The following is a 15,770-nucleotide window of genomic DNA, read 5'->3' as shown; positions in this document are numbered from 1 at the left end:
TTTACAGTTATGCACAATTGAGTACTTTCACTATGGTTACCAATGGTTACTAGAGTAGTAACTACACAACTTAAGGGCAATTCCATGTTGTTGCCAAGAAGTTTTGCCAAAATAGGCATTGTGTGCACAGAAGTCCTGTGTGTTTTCTTCAGTTGAGTGGAGAGATGGAAGGTGGTTCTCTGCCATTTCAGCTCTGTGCACTTTGACATCTGTCTACGTCTATAGAAATCCCAACTCACACGCCCACACACACTCCCCCGCGCTCTCACACACTCCATCACACATGCTCCAGCGTGTTGGCATTCAGACTCCACACTCCCACGCAGACACACACAATTATACACACACACACTCCCAATCAGACACACACAATTATATATACACACACACACACACACACACACGAACGGCCGCAATCAGATCTTACATTTGCGTTTTACCCATTTGGCCGACACTCTTGTACAGAGCCCATCACAGTCAGTGCATCTAATATGGAGGCAATTAGAATGTTAGTCTAAGATAGTAACATATGACACACACACACACACACACACACACACACACACACAGCAGTGTACACACTCAGTCGCTGACTTATCACCCAGTATCTTTGTGTAGAAGAGATGTCCGACTTTACAAACCCTCTATTTTTCTCCTGCTCCACATTAATCTGGGAGATGGGATTAGATGGAGTGTGAAATAGCTTCCATTCATTCACACACACCAACACAATACGCTGAGGACACACAGGAACTGTCAATCACACACACGCTTATTGCGCACACACTCACCCATACACACTCGTTCACACACTCACCCATACACACTCGTTCACACACTCACCCATACACACTCGTTCACACTCACCCGTGCACGCACACTCACCCATGCACGCGCACGCACACTCACCCATGCACGCGCACGCACACTCACCCATGCACACACACTAACCCACCCATACCCGCGCGCGCACAAAAGGATATGTTGCACACACTGGCCAATTACACCTTCACACCGACATGCTTTAAACGGCTAATGGACCCCACACACACCCGCTCAGATACATACTGTAACTTATTGACCCATACACACGGACCCAATCCTGCAGACGCACCCCCATGACCAGAATCCCTACCAGTGTGAACCAATTGACCTTCATTGAGAATGGATGTATTGGAAACTGCTCATCCCAGAATGCTTGCGCCGTTCATCAGTCTATGAGAACATGGCTATTAGCCGGCTCTTCTCGTCCTCAGACGCAGGCAGGTGGGTTGATGCCTCAATTACCATGCTTTCATGTTTGCAAATATGGCTGACCTCCGATGTCACCGCAGGGCTACAATTACAGATGATCTGCTCACTCACACACACATACAGTCAGATTATCTCCACTTGAATGAAATGCCCCTGTCATATCAGGCAGTTTGAAATTGTGTCTGGGGTCGGCTAGATGTGTTTTGCCTGGAGGTTATATGGTACGTATATGAATCTCACCCATCTCTCCTGCTCTTCTCCCCCCCCCCCTCCTCTTACGGACACATTACTGGAACACGCGTAGCGTGAGAGGGAGGCATTGTTATAGCCATGCACATACTGACAGTGACGTACATAGTGATTGCCACACTGCATATAGAAAGTCCCTTTCCTACTGTAGTTTACATGAACAGACAGATGCAACACACACACACATTTCGTTCCTGCTTGACAGAGTTTGACAGTGCCAAGGTTACAGGGCAGCGGCAGCAGCCCCTAATCTCTCCAGGAAGTTCAGGCTTGGCTGGTCAGAGCACTGATTGTTTACCCTCTGCTGCCTCCGGACAGACACTGTTGGTCACGCGGTCAGCGGAGAGGGGGATGGAGGGAGAGAAATAAATATAGTAGGAAGGAAAGGAAGAACGGTGTAGGTGGAAGGCCATTGCGTATGTGCGTGGACCGTGACCCAATCATAGGAGGGGTGGATGAGACGGAAATAAAGAGTGAGCGAAAGAGGCTCAGTCCCTTGTCACACTTGCTGCACGCCTGGTACACACCAGGGCTTTCCAATCAGTGTTCTCCTCCAATGGGCAGCAACCTACTCCATTTTGGATCTGCCCCCTGTGCTCCGCTACTCTCATTTCGATTTCCCCTTTTTTGTTTTTCTCACTTCCTCCCCTCACTCCCTCAGCCTAGCTCCCCTCGTAGTCTTTTATGTCCGTACATGTGAGGCTCTCTATGCTCATCACAAGGTGAATCCCAATACTCTAAAATGGCCTCCTCTACAGAGTTTGGCCCTTATGTTGGCACACTACATAGCAGTCGAATGTGCTACTCACTGGAAGAGATAAATGAGCTATTTTTGCCAATAAAATTTGAACTAAAATAGTCTTTGGTGTATCTCGGCTCTGGGTGAAAGCACCATGCATACCTTCTGGTTTACATCCAGGCTGTCCTATGACGTCAAACGTAAAGGAAGCCATTTCAGAGAATTGGGGTACACCACCTGTCCTGTAGCCAATGAGGAGAGAGGTTGTGATTTAGCCCCGCCCCCCCTGCCCTTCTTCTCTTCTACCCAGCAGTCTCTCGTCCAGCTCCTCCAACATAGCTCCTACTAGCGTGGTTCTGCTCTCCACCTCCTTCTCCACTCTTCCTCCTCCTCCTCTTCCTCCTCTTTCTCCCTACACACAGCTGTCAACCGCCAGGTACAGGCATGTCTGCACTCCTCCCTCCCCTCACCCCTGCTCCTCCCTCTTTCCTTTCTCCCTACACACAGCTGTCAACCGCCAGGTACAGGCATGTCTGCACTCCTCCCTCCCCTCACCCCTGCTCCTCCCTCTTTCCTTTCTCCCCTTGACCCTTTATTTTGGGTAATATTCCTTCGCTCTTTCTCCCTCATTCTTTTCCTGCCTGACCCAGTCCAACTCCACCACCCCTGTCGAGACAGACAGATGATGGAACAGTGACTCCTTGTGCGTGTACTTTAAGGTGTATGCTATGTTGATGTGTATTGGGGTGCTTAACAGGGGTCATCTAGAGAAGAGACCTGGGTCTCGGCATTGACTCCCTGTCCAAATAAAGGTTAAATAAATAAAGGTTTACATTTATTTTCTTTATGTCCTTGGGCCTGGTTCCATTCGGATCCGTCTGCCCATTTTGGATTTCACAGATGACGGTTGATGCGTTATGGTGTAGGGCTAGGTGGAGCTTACACCTGTCCATGCTTTCAGACCTGTGAAAGCGGCAGGTATAGGGGCTAGGGGCTGAAATGGTTCACAGGACAGACATTTAGTGTGAGTTCACAGGACAGACATTTAGTGTGAGTTCACAGGACAGACATTTAGTGTGAGTTCACAGGACAGACATTTAGTGTGAGTTCACAGGACAGACATTTAGTGTGAGTTCACAGGACAGACATTTAGTGTGAGTTCACAGGACAGACATTTAGTGTGAGTTCACAGGACAGACATTTAGTGTGAGTTCACAGGACAGACATTTAGTGTGAGTTCACAGAACAGACATTTAGTGTGAGTTCACAGAACAGACATTTAGTGTGAGTTCACAGGACAGACATTTAGTGTGAGTTCACAGGACAGACATTTAGTGTGAGTTCACAGGACAGACATTTAGTGTGTGTTCACAGGACAGACATTTAGTGTGTGTTCACAGGACAGACATTTAGTGTGTGTTCACAGGACAGACATTTAGTGTGAGTTCACAGGACAGACATTTAGTGTGAGTTCACAGGACAGACATTTAGTGTGTGTTCACAGGACAGACATTTAGTGTGAGTTCACAGGACAGACATTCTGCCCATTTTGGATTTCACAGATGACGGTTGATGCGTTATGGTGTAGGGCTAGGTGGAGCTTACACCTGTCCATGCTTTCAGACCTGTGAAAGCGGCAGGTATAGGGGCTAGGGGCTGAAATGGTACCAGGCTGTACTATGCCCTTTGCGCTCTTGCCCTCTCGCTCTCTCTCTCTGCATGTGTCTGCTGGTTGGCCCTGACAGATTGTCCCTAAAGGCTGGTTGTCTTATTCTTCCCCACTCCTCTCTCTCTCTCTCTCTCGTCCTGCAGTTTAAGAGTCTGTGTGTGTGTGTCAGCATCCCCTCCAAACCTGTCTTTCCCATCGCACCGTGTGTGCATGCACTGGTGATATGGCTTGACGTGCGCATTAACACACATGAACAGACACAAACACGGGACACGCACATAGACAGCGCATGCACACATGAGCAGACGCACGCATTAACAAGCACACACACACACACGGCAGACAGCCAGATGCACACGCACATACACGGACATGCATTCACACAGCAGACACTAATGCACAGTTGCGATCACACAAAACAATAACGCGCACTCACACTCCTCTTGTATAGGCGGCTGGTGAATGGGGAGGATGGGCTCGTAGTAATGGCTGGAATGGTATCAAACATGCCATTCCATTCACTCCATTCCAGCCATTATTATGAGACGTGCTCCCCTCACCAGCCTCCTGTGTTTTATCATATCATATTTAGCCTTTCTCTGTTTGACCCTGTGCCTTTCTTTTGTTTCAAACTGGTTGTGAATTAGAGACCACTCAATCGCTGAATGCTTCTTCACGACCTGTAATGAATTGTAGCACTTCATCAAGGCCTCTTGTCCTCATCTCAATTCCCATGTGCACGGTGGCCAAACAGAATGCCTGGCTCTGGCTGTCCCCATTCAGTTCTTAATGTCTCACTCTGGTGGTCTTAAGAGCAAGGCCCTGAACTCTCTCTCTCTCTCTCTCCAGTTGGAAAGCGCCACCAATTAGACAGCCACTCTGTACTACTACTCTGTTGAGGGACAGGATGAGCTGTGTGTACAGCTCATTAGAACAGTTGGAAGAGTGTGTGTGTTATGGGTTGGGGGGTATTTATGCAGAAGTGTGTGTGCGTGTGGAAATGTGCGAGTTATGAAGGTACGCCCATGTGCAGGTTTGATTTCCACAGGAGGTGCCCGGTTTCAGAAGTGAGTTTTGTCCAGCCAGTTCCACTGAACAACAGTGATCCAAGTTCCAATTCACTGAGGTCCAGAAACCTATTGTTCTCATTTTAAGAGGAATTGAAGACTTGTATCATCTATTTATTTTTTATATAGCTAGTGATGTTTTATGTTTGTTCCCTCTCTGCAGACAGTGTAGATACAGCAAGGCCAGTCAGGAGGGAGACGAAGAGCTCTACTTCCAATGTGAGTAACTGTGTCGACACACACTCCCTCTCTCTCTCTCTGTGTGTGTGTGTGTGTGTGTGTGTGTGTGAAGTATTATCTTGTGCATGGCCATTAATACTTAATTCCATGTGCGTGCTTAGGATACACTGAGCACACTGTTACAGTCCGTTGGATGGTGTGCGAGGCGGAATGTGATGGAGAGAGATTTAAATAAATAGGGAGGATGAGGATGAGGGGGGATGGAGAGAAGGGAATTGATAGCTGGAACAAAGACAACGAAGGAGAAATAAGGATACGGAGCGGGCCAGCCAGATGATTTGCTGTCCCCCGACTAGGAAGGATTTGAATGTTTCCCATGTCTGTTTTTCCACCAACCATTTTGAAGAACTTTGTTTCACCGATTGTGGGCTGTTTGACATTTTTCCTGTGTGTGTGTGTGTGTGTGTGTGTGTGTGTGTGTGTGTGTGTGTGTGTGTGTGTGCACACGCTATGTGGCGTGTCTGTCTGTGTGCAGGTGTCTGTGCTTGTGTGTGTGCGCGTGCGTGTGTACGCTTGGTGAATAATGAGCTGCAGCCATGTGGCTGGGAATGAAATCTGCTCAAATAAGGACACGCCAGCAGCTGACGAGCTCACACACACTCACACACTTTCTGAGACGTGCACAAATGCGGACAGACATCTGCGCACACTTAAAACGTGTAAACACAGACACACACACACACAACCATACACATACACACTTCCCCCGCCTCCCCGTTGAAAACGCTACTTATTCAATCTCTGGGGTGCCCCTATTGCTGCCCACAGACTGTGCTGTGTGAATGACATGAAGCCGTTTCCTCCCCTTTTGGTGGGTCTACGTACATCTCTTTGTGTGTGGATTTCTTGTGCAGTCATGCAGTCTTAAGATCCATTCATTTCCCCTCAATCGCTTGTGGCAAAGACACGGTTAACTGGGAAACAAATCAACCACACAAAAAGCCCAAGCAGAGAGAGAAGGAGCGCGAGCAGAAATGAATCAAGACTGGTGCTGGTCTACTTTAAATAAAAGTAATAACTCCTCCGCTGAGCTATTGTTTTGTGTGGTTAAGAAACCCACTGCTCGGGAAAAAGAGGCTCTTCGATCCTTCCACTCAACACAGGCCAGCTGGAATGGAGAAGCTTTCATTTGCTCTGCAATCAGACTTTTTTGTGTGTGTGTGTGTGTGTGTGTGTGTGTGTGATCAATAAGCCGTTATGAGACAGTGAGTCGAGACCTGGTCGATTTTAGAGTTGTAATCACATTTCAGAACCAGTCTGGCCCCAAAGGCTTCTGGGATGGCCCGGAACATTCACAATGGAGGACAGGTTAGAAGGCAAGAGTTCACAGAACAGACATTTAGTGTGAGTTCACAGAACAGACATTTAGTGTGTGTTCACAGGACAGACATTTAGTGTGTGTTCACAGGACAGACATTTAGTGTGTGTTCACAGGACAGACATTTAGTGTGAGTTCACAGGACAGACATTTAGTGTGAGTTCACAGGACAGACATTTAGTGTGATTTCACAGGACAGACATTTAGTGTGAGTTCACAGAACAGACATTTAGTGTGAGTTCACAGGACAGACATTTAGTGTGTGTTCACAGGACAGACATTTAGTGTGAGTTCACAGGACAGACATTTAGTGTGAGTTCACAGGACAGACATTTAGTGTGAGTTCACAGGACAGACATTTAGTGTGAGTTCACAGGACAGACATTTAGTGTGAGTTCACAGGACAGACATTTAGTGTGAGTTCACAGGACAGACATTTAGTGTGAGTTCACAGGACAGACATTTAGTGTGTGTTCACAGGACAGACATTTAGTGTGAGTTCATAGATACGTGTGGGATAGGGACCAAATATCACCTCCTTTGATGCAGGTAGAGTTTTTAGGTTGCTTTTTGTGAAGTAAACTCTCCTAACAAAGTGACACACTCAAAGGCTTTTACCTCAGCATTTCCTGCCAATTATTCCCAACCCTAATTTCTAGTGAAGATGATTAGTTTTTTCTTCAACGGTTCTGAAGTCTAAGACAGGAACCCTTTAAGCCGAGCTACTCTGTCTCGGGGAAATGTGCGATGCACAAGTAAGACATTCAGTTAGTGATGTGGTCGATTCCCTTTTTTCCTTTCCTTTCTTTTTCCCCCCAAACAGTTCAATGGCTGAGAAAAGGGTGACGAGACAAACAACGTATTCAAATGTTAAAACACCACCCACAGGTTAAAACACCACCCACAGGTTAAAACAGGTTAAAACACCACCCACAGGTTAAAACACCACCCACAGGTTAAAACACCACCCGTACGGTAGTTGCCAAGTGAAAGACTACGCTACGGATTCCCACTCATGTCATGATCTATTTCACGTGCCTTAGTGGTGTTGAATACAGATTCGTGATTCTGTGGTGTTGTGGTAGATTGTGCAGGTCATAATATTATGTGACCGTCTGTGTCCCACAGTTAAGATCCCGACCCGGAGGACCTACATAGACCCAGAGACGTGTGAGGACCTGGTGCAGGCTGTCCTCGTCTTTGCCAAAGAGCTCGACAACTCCAGCATCAAAATAGAGAGAATCGTGCACACAGGTACTGAGACAGTGCTTTGGCTTTCATATACTCTCATATTCTCTTTCTTTGTGCTTCTGTCTTTTTCTTTGCCAATTTTCACTCCTCCCTGTTTTCCCTGTCTTTGTCTCCTTTTCTGTCTCTCCCCCCGCTCTTTATTTCTCTCTCTCGCTCTCTCCTCCGCTCTCTCTCTCTCGCTCCTCCGCTCTCTCTCTCTCGCTCCTCCGCTCTCTCTCTCTCGCTCCTCCGCTCTCTCTCTCGCTCCTCCGCTCTCTCTCTCACTCTCTCTCTCTCACACTCACTCACCCCCAACTCTCTCTGGTAAACCATTACTGTAGTCCACTATCTGACCCTCTCTCTGTGTCTCCACCTGCAGGTGACTTTGGGGAGGTGTGTCGTGGCTGTCTCAAGCTGCCCAGTAAGCGGGAGCTTCCGGTGGCCATCAAGGCACTGAGGGCCGGCTGCTCAGAGAAACAGAGGCGCTCCTTCCTCAGCGAGGCAGGGATACTGGGACAGTTTGACCACTCCAACATTGTCCGTCTGGAAGGGGTCATCACCAGCGGTGAGCTAGTTACCTAAATCACAAATGAACCCCTAGCCCCTACGCACTTACAGTGCATTTGGAAAGTATTCAGACCCCTTCCCCTTTTCCACATTGTCACGTTACAGCCTTATTCTAAAATTGATGACATTTCGAAAACAGGTTTTTAGAATGTATAAAAAAATTTTTTTAAATGAAATATCTTATTAACATTAGTATTTGGGCCCTTTGCTATGAGACTCAAAATTGAGCTCAGGTGCATCCTGTTTCCGTTGTTCATCCTTGAGATGTTTCTACAACTTGATTGGAGTCCACCTGTGGTAAATTCAATTGATTGGACATGATTTGGAAAGGTACACACCTGTCTATATCAGGTCACACAGTTGGCAGTGCATATCAGAGCAAAGACCAAGCTATGAGGTCAAAGGAATTGTCCGTAGAGTCCCGAGACAAGATTGTATCGAGGCACAGATCTGGGGAAGGGTACCAAAACATGTCTGCAGCATTGAAGGTCTCCTAGAACACAGTGGCCTCCATCCTTCTTAAATCAAAGAAGTTTAGAACCACCAAGACTCTTCCTAGAGTAGAGTGTCCAGACAGAAGCCACTCCTCAGTAAAAGGCTCATGACAGCCCACTTGGAGTTTGCCAAAAAGCACCTAAAGGACTCGCAGACCATGAGAAACAAGATTCTCTGGTCTGATGAAACCAAGATTGAACTCTTTGGCCTGAATGCCAAGTGTCACGTCTGGCGAAAACCTGGCACCAACCCTACGGTGAAGTATGGTGGTGGCAGCATCATGCTGTGGGGTGAAGGTTCACCTTCCAACAGGACAACGACCCTAAGCACACAGCCAAGACAACGCAGGAGTGGCTTTGGGACAAATCTCTGAATGTCCCTTGAGTGGCCCAGCCAGAGCCCGGACTTGAATCCGATCAAACATCTCTGGAGAGACCCGAAAATAGCTGTGCAGAGATGCTCCCCATCCAACCTGACAGAGCTTGAGAGGATCTGCAGAGAAAAATGGGAGAAATTCCCCAAATACATGTGTGCCAAGTTTGTAGCATCATACCCAACAAGACTCGAGGCTGTAATCGCTGCCAAAGGTGCTTCAACAAAGTACTGATAAATGTACAAATATTTTTACATTGTTATTATGTAGTATTGTGTGTGGATTGATGGGGGGGGGGAACAATGGGGTCAAGGGGTCTGAATACTTTCCGACTGCGCTGTACACCTAGCTCCTATTTACTATGCTTTAATAAGGGGGTGCCTGTCTGACAAACTAAAAAGATCTCCTCCACCACAAAACTCAACGCACAAACCCCATACGATTAACTATGTGACACAGACAGCAGCAAGGGAAGGGAGGGAGGGAAAGCGAGAGGATGAAGTATAATGTCGACGGAGAAAGGTAGGCGAGGAGAGGTTTAGAGCGTTTCAGAGGGCTACTGTAGAAGGGCAAGGTGCGTGTGAGTCAGGTGAGGAAGAACCAGGGTAGGGAGGGATGGGATTGGATGGGAGCAGTGCCTGCCTGGCTGAACACACAGTCTGCAGCAGATGTGCTGGATACGGTAATTGGTGCTAGAGACACAGCGGGATTCTGAAACGCACTTTCGCGCACACCCCACCGCCTCACACGCGGGCGTGCACACACTCGATTAGACTCACACACACACACACACACACACACACACACACACACACACACACACACACACACACACACACACACACACACACACACCACCCTCAGATTGCAAATCACCTGCATTGCATTGCTTACCCCCCGCTAGCCCGCCATTCAACCCCTTCCACCCCCACAGCCCACCTGTCAGCCCCCACCCCCTCTCCTCTCTCCTGCCTCCTCCCTCCTCTCCTCCCTCCTTTCTCTCTCCATCTGAGGTCTGCAGCGCTGCAGGGAAGGTCATTAGAGAGACTGAGACGTGCTGCTAGCTAAGCGTCCAGCAGGGGGCACCAGGGAGGGGGTGGGACATGTAGGGTGCTCGGTAGTGTAGTATGTTGGGGGGGGGGGGGTTGGATCAGCAGGATAGTTAATCTGGTAGAAGAGGTAGAGTGTCTTGTAGTGAAGCGGGATAGAAAATGTCATACGTACTCATTGAGGGGCGATAGTGTGCCAGTGTGTGTGGTGCGGTAGTGATAAGTTAGTTAGATGGGGAGTGTGAAGCAGTAGTTCTGTATGTTAGTCTTGCATACTAACATAGACAGATGATGTGATCGAACAGAGTGATGGTGCCGTGTAATAGTGTAGTCCTGCCTGCCTCTCCTCTCCTCCAGTCTGTCTGTCTTTGATTGAGGGGGACTGATAGTGTCCATTTATGAGGCACTTAAATCCCAGCCACGGCCATCAAGGGGGCTGTGTGTGTAAGACCTCAGTTTCCATGTTACTATGCTCATCTCTGTCTGACGCACACACCACCTGGTTACTAGCGGAGTCACAGCTTCCTCCCTTTCTCCTAACTACTCGCTCCCCTTCACTCCCTTTCTCCTGACCACTCGCTCCCCTTCTCTCCCTTTCTCCTGACTACTCGCTCCCCTTCTCTCCCTTTCTCCTGACTACTCGCTCCCCTTCTCTCCCTTTCTCCTGACTACTCGCTCCTCTTCACTCCTTTTCTCCTGACTACTCGCTCCCCTTCTCTCCCTTTCTCCTGACTACTCCTGTCTTCTCTCTCTCCCACTCTCGTGTTTCTGTCTTCTCTCACTCTCTCCCCCTCTCGTGTTTCTGTCTTCTCTCACTCTCTCCCCCCTCTCGTGTTTCTGTCTTCTCTCCCCTCTCGTGTTTCTGTCTTCTCTCATTCTCTCCCCCTCTCGTGTTTCTGTCTTCTCTCATTCTCTCCCCTCTCGTGTTTCTGTCTTCTCTCACTCTCTCCCCCTCTCGTGTTTCTGTCTTCTCTCACTCTCTCCCCCTCTCGTGTTTCTGTCTTCTCTCACTCTCTCCCCCTCTCGTGTTTCTGTCTTCTCTCACTCTCTCCCCCTCTCGTGTTTCTGTCTTCTCTCACTCTCTCTCCCCCTCTCGTGTTTCTGTCTTCTCTCTCTCCCACTCTCGTGTTTCTGTCTTCTCTCACTCTCCCCCCCTCTCGTGTTTCTGTCTTCTTTCCCCCTCGTGTTTCTGTCTTCTCTCTCTCTCTCTCCCCTTCTCGTGTTTCTGTCTTCTTTCCCCCTCATGTTTCTGTCTTCTCTCACTCTCTCCCCCTCTCGTGTTTCTGTCTTCTCTCACTCTCTCCCCCTCTCGTGTTTCTGTCTTCTCTCACTCTCTCTCCCCCTCTCGTGTTTCTGTCTTCTCTCACTCTCTCTCCCCTCTCGTGTTTCTGTCTTCTCTCTCTCCCACTCTCGTGTTTCTGTCTTCTCTCGCTCTCTCTCCCACTCTCGTGTTTCTGTCTTCTTTCCCTCTCGTGTTTCTGTCTTCTTTCCCACTCTCGTTTGTCTTCTCTCTCTCTCTTCCCCCCTCTCATGTTTCTATCTTCTCTCACTCTCGTGTTTCTGTCTTCTCTCACTCTCTCCCCCTCTCGTGTTTCTGTCTTCTCTCACTCTCTCCCCCTCTCGTGTTTCTGTCTTCTCTCACTCTCTCTCCCCCTCTCGTGTTTCTGTCTTCTCTCTCTCCCACTCTCGTGTTTCTGTCTTCTCTCACTCTCCCCCCTCTCGTGTTTCTGTCTTCTTTCCCCCTCGTGTTTCTGTCTTCTCTCTCTCTCTCTCCCCTTCTCGTGTTTCTGTCTTCTTTCCCCCTCATGTTTCTGTCTTCTCTCACTCTCTCCCCCTCTCGTGTTTCTGTCTTCTCTCACTCTCTCCCCCTCTCGTGTTTCTGTCTTCTCTCACTCTCTCCCCCTCTCGTGTTTCTGTCATCTCTCACTCTCTCTCCCCTCTCGTGTTTCTGTCTTCTCTCTCTCCCACTCTTGTGTTTCTGTCTTCTCTCACTCTCTCCCCATCTCGTGTTTCTGTCTTCTCTCACTCTCTCTCCCCCTCTCGTGTTTCTGTCTTCTCTCTCTCCCCCTCTCGTGTTTCTGTCTTCTCTCACTCTCTCCCCCTCTCGTGTTTCTGTCTTCTCTCCCCCCTCTCGTGTTTCTGTCTTCTCTCACTCTCTCCCCCTCTCGTGTTTCTGTCTTCTCTCACTCTCTCCCCCTCTCGTGTTTCTGTCTTCTCTCACTCTCTCCCCCTCTCGTGTTTCTGTCTTCTCTCACTCTCTCCCCCTCTCGTGTTTCTGTCTTCTCTCACTCTCTCCCCCTCTCGTGTTTCTGTCTTCTCTCACTCTCTCCCCTCTCGTGTTTCTGTCTTCTCTCACTCTCTCTCCCCCTCTCGTGTTTCTGTCTTCTCTCACTCTCTCTCCCCCTCTCGTGTTTCTGTCTTCTCTCACTCTCTCTCCCCCTCTCGTGTTTCTGTCTTCTCTCTCTCCCCCTCTCGTGTTTCTGTCTTCTCTCGCTCTCTCTCCCACTCTCGTGTTTCTGTCTTCTTTCCCTCTCGTGTTTCTGTCTTCTTTCCCACTCTCGTTTGTCTTCTCTCTCTCTCTTCCCCCTCTCATGTTTCTATCTTCTCTCACTCTCGTGTTTCTGTCTTCTCTCACTCTCTCCCCCTCTCGTGTTTCTGTCTTCTCTCACTCTCTCCCCCTCTCGTGTTTTCTGTCTTCTCTCACTCTCTCTCCCCCTCTCGTGTTTCTGTCTTCTCTCTCTCCCACTCTCGTGTTTCTGTCTTCTCTCACTCTCCCCCCCTCTCGTGTTTCTGTCTTCTTTCCCCCTCGTGTTTCTGTCTTCTCTCTCTCTCTCTCCCCTTCTCGTGTTTCTGTCTTCTTTCCCCCTCATGTTTCTGTCTTCTCTCACTCTCTCCCCCTCTCGTGTTTCTGTCTTCTCTCACTCTCTCCCCCTCTCGTGTTTCTGTCTTCTCTCACTCTCTCTCCCCCTCTCGTGTTTGTCTTCTCTCTCTCCCACTCTTGTGTTTCTGTCTTCTCTCACTCTCCCCCCTCTCGTGTTTCTGTCTTCTCTCACTCTCTCTCCCCCTCTCGTGTTTCTGTCTTCTTTCCCCCCTCGTGTTTCTGGTCTTCTCTCTCTCTCTCTCCCCTTCTCGTGTTTCTGTCTTCTTTCCCCCTCATGTTTCTGTCTTCTCTCACTCTCTCCCCCTCTCGTGTTTCTGTCTTCTCTCACTCTCTCCCCCTCTCGTGTTTCTGTCTTCTCTCACTCTCTCTCCCCTCTCGTGTTTCTGTCTTCTCTCTCCCACTCTTGTGTTTCTGTCTTCTCTCACTCTCTCCCCCCTCTCGTGTTTCTGTCTTCTCTCACTCTCGTCTCCCCCTCTCGTGTTTCTGTCTTCTCTCTCTCCCACTCTCGTGTTTCTGTCTTCTCTCTCTCCCACTCTCGTGTTTCTGTCTTCTCTCTCTCTCCCACTCTCGTGTTTCTGTCTTTCTCTCTCTCCCCCCTCCTCGTCCTCCAGTGTTTCCTGTCTTCTCTCCCCCTCTCGTGTTTCTGTCTTCTCTCACTCTCATTCCCCCCTCGTGTTTCTGTCTTCTCTCACTCTCTCCCCCTCTCGTGTTTCTGTCTTCTCTCCCCCTCTCGTGTTTCTGTCTTCTCTCACTCTCTCTCCCCCTCTCGTGTTTCTGTCTTCTCTCTCTCCCAACTCTCGTGTTTCTGTCTTCTCTCACTCTCTCCCCTCTCGTGTTTCTGTCTTCTCTCACTCTCTCTCCCCTCTCGCGTGTTTCTGTCTTCTCTCTCCCCCTCTCGTGTTTCTGTCTTCTCTCACTCTCTCCCCCTCTCGTGTTTCTGTTCTTCTCTCACTCTCTCCCCTCTCGTGTTTCTGTCTTCTCTCACTCTCTCCCCCTCTCGTGTTCTGTCTTCTCTCACTCTCTCCCCCTCTCGTGTTCTGTCTTCTCTCACTCTCTCCCCTCTTCGTGTTTCTGTCTTTCTCTCATTCTCTCTCCCCCTCTCGTGTTTCTGTCTTCTCTCACTCTCTCTCCCCCTCTCGTGTTTCTGTCTTCTCTCTCCTCTCCCCCTCTCGTGTTTCTGTCTTCTCTCGCTCTCTCTCCCACTCTCGTGTTTCTGTCTTCTTTCCCTCTCGTGTTTCTGTCTTCTTTCCCACTCTCGTTTGTCTTCTCTCTCTCTCTTCCCCCCTCTCATGTTTCTATCTTCTCTCACTCTCGTGTTTCTGTCTTCTCTCACTCTCTCCCCCTCTCGTGTTTCTGTCTTCTCTCACTCTCTCCCCCTCTCGTGTTTCTGTCTTCTCTCACTCTCTCTCCCCCTCTCGTGTTTCTGTCTTCTCTCTCTCCCACTCTCGTGTTTCTGTCTTCTCTCACTCTCCCCCCCTCTCGTGTTTCTGTCTTCTTTCCCCCTCGTGTTTCTGTCTTCTCTCACTCTCTCTCCCCCTCTCGTGTTTCTGTCTTCTCTCTCTCCCCCTCTCGTGTTTCTGTCTTCTTTCCCCCTCGTGTTTCTGTCTTCTCTCTCTCTCTCTCCCCTTCTCGTGTTTCTGTCTTTCTTCTCCCCCTTGTTTCTGTCTTCTCTCACTCTCTCCCCCTCTCGTGTTCTGTTCTCTCACTCTCCCCCTCTCGTGTTTCTGTCTTCTCTCACTCTCTCCCCTCTCTCGTGTTTCTGTCATCTCTCACTCCTCTCCCCCTCTCGTGTTCTGTCTTCTCTCTCTCCCACTCTTGTGTTTCTGTCTTCTCTCTCACTCTCTCCCCATCTCGTGTTTCTGTCTTCTCACTCTCTCTCCCCCTCTCGTGTCTGTCTTCTCTCTCTCCCCCTCTCGTGTTTCTGTCTTCTCTCACTCTCTCCCCCTCTCGTGTTTCTGTCTTCTCTCCCCTCGTGTTTCTGTCTCTCTCACTCTCTCCCCCTCTCGTGTTTCTGTCTTCTCCTCAACTCTCTCCCCTCTCGTGTTTCTGTCTTCTCTCACTCTCTCCCCTCTCGTGTTTCTGTCTTCTCTCACTCTCTCCCCTCTCGTGTTTCTGTCTTCTCTCACTCTCTCTCCCCTCTCGTGTTTTGTCTTCTCTCACTCTCTCCCCCTCTCGTGTTTCTGTCTTCTCTCACTCTCTCCCCCCTCTCGTGTTTCTGTTTCTCTCACTCTCTCTCCCCCTCTCGTTTCTGTCTTCTCTCACTCTCTCTCCCCCTCTCGTGTTTCTGTCTTCTCTCTCTCCTCTCGTGTTTCTGTCTCTCTCGCTCTCTTCCCACTCTCGTGTTTCCTGTCTTCTTTCCCTCTCGTTGTTTCTGTCTTCTTTCCACTCTCGTTTGTCTTCTCCTCTCTCTTCCCCCCTCTCATGTTTCTATCTTCTCTCCACTCTCGTGTTTCTGTCTTCTCTCACTCTCTCCCCTCTTCGTGTCTGTCTTCTCTCACTCTCTCCCCCTCTCGTGTTTCTGTCTTCTCTCACTCTCCCCCCTCTCGTGTTTCTGTCTTCTCTCTCTCACTCTCGTGTTTCTGTCTTCTCTCACTCTCCCCCCTCTCGTGTTTCTGTCTTCTTCCCCCTCGTGTTTCTGT

General features: G+C 49.2%; 1 protein-coding gene across 1 annotated transcript in view; it reads left to right on the top strand.

The window, feature by feature from the left end:
• LOC109908468 (ephrin type-A receptor 7) overlaps nucleotides 1-15,770 on the top strand; it is a 175,572-nt gene that overhangs the window by 153,212 nt on the left and 6,590 nt on the right. Inside the window, exons 9-11 of the mRNA XM_031793291.1 lie at nucleotides 5,142-5,197; nucleotides 7,665-7,790; nucleotides 8,146-8,339. Of these exons, the coding sequence (XP_031649151.1) occupies nucleotides 5,142-5,197; nucleotides 7,665-7,790; nucleotides 8,146-8,339 (376 nt within the window). The remainder of the gene's footprint in view (nucleotides 1-5,141; nucleotides 5,198-7,664; nucleotides 7,791-8,145; nucleotides 8,340-15,770) is intronic.

This window comes from Oncorhynchus kisutch, linkage group LG17 (assembly GCF_002021735.2).
Source record: "Oncorhynchus kisutch isolate 150728-3 linkage group LG17, Okis_V2, whole genome shotgun sequence".
Classification (NCBI taxonomy): domain Eukaryota; kingdom Metazoa; phylum Chordata; class Actinopteri; order Salmoniformes; family Salmonidae; genus Oncorhynchus; species Oncorhynchus kisutch.
The sequence above is the reverse complement of the archived record's forward strand: the minus strand, read 5'-3'. Positions and strand labels throughout refer to the sequence as shown.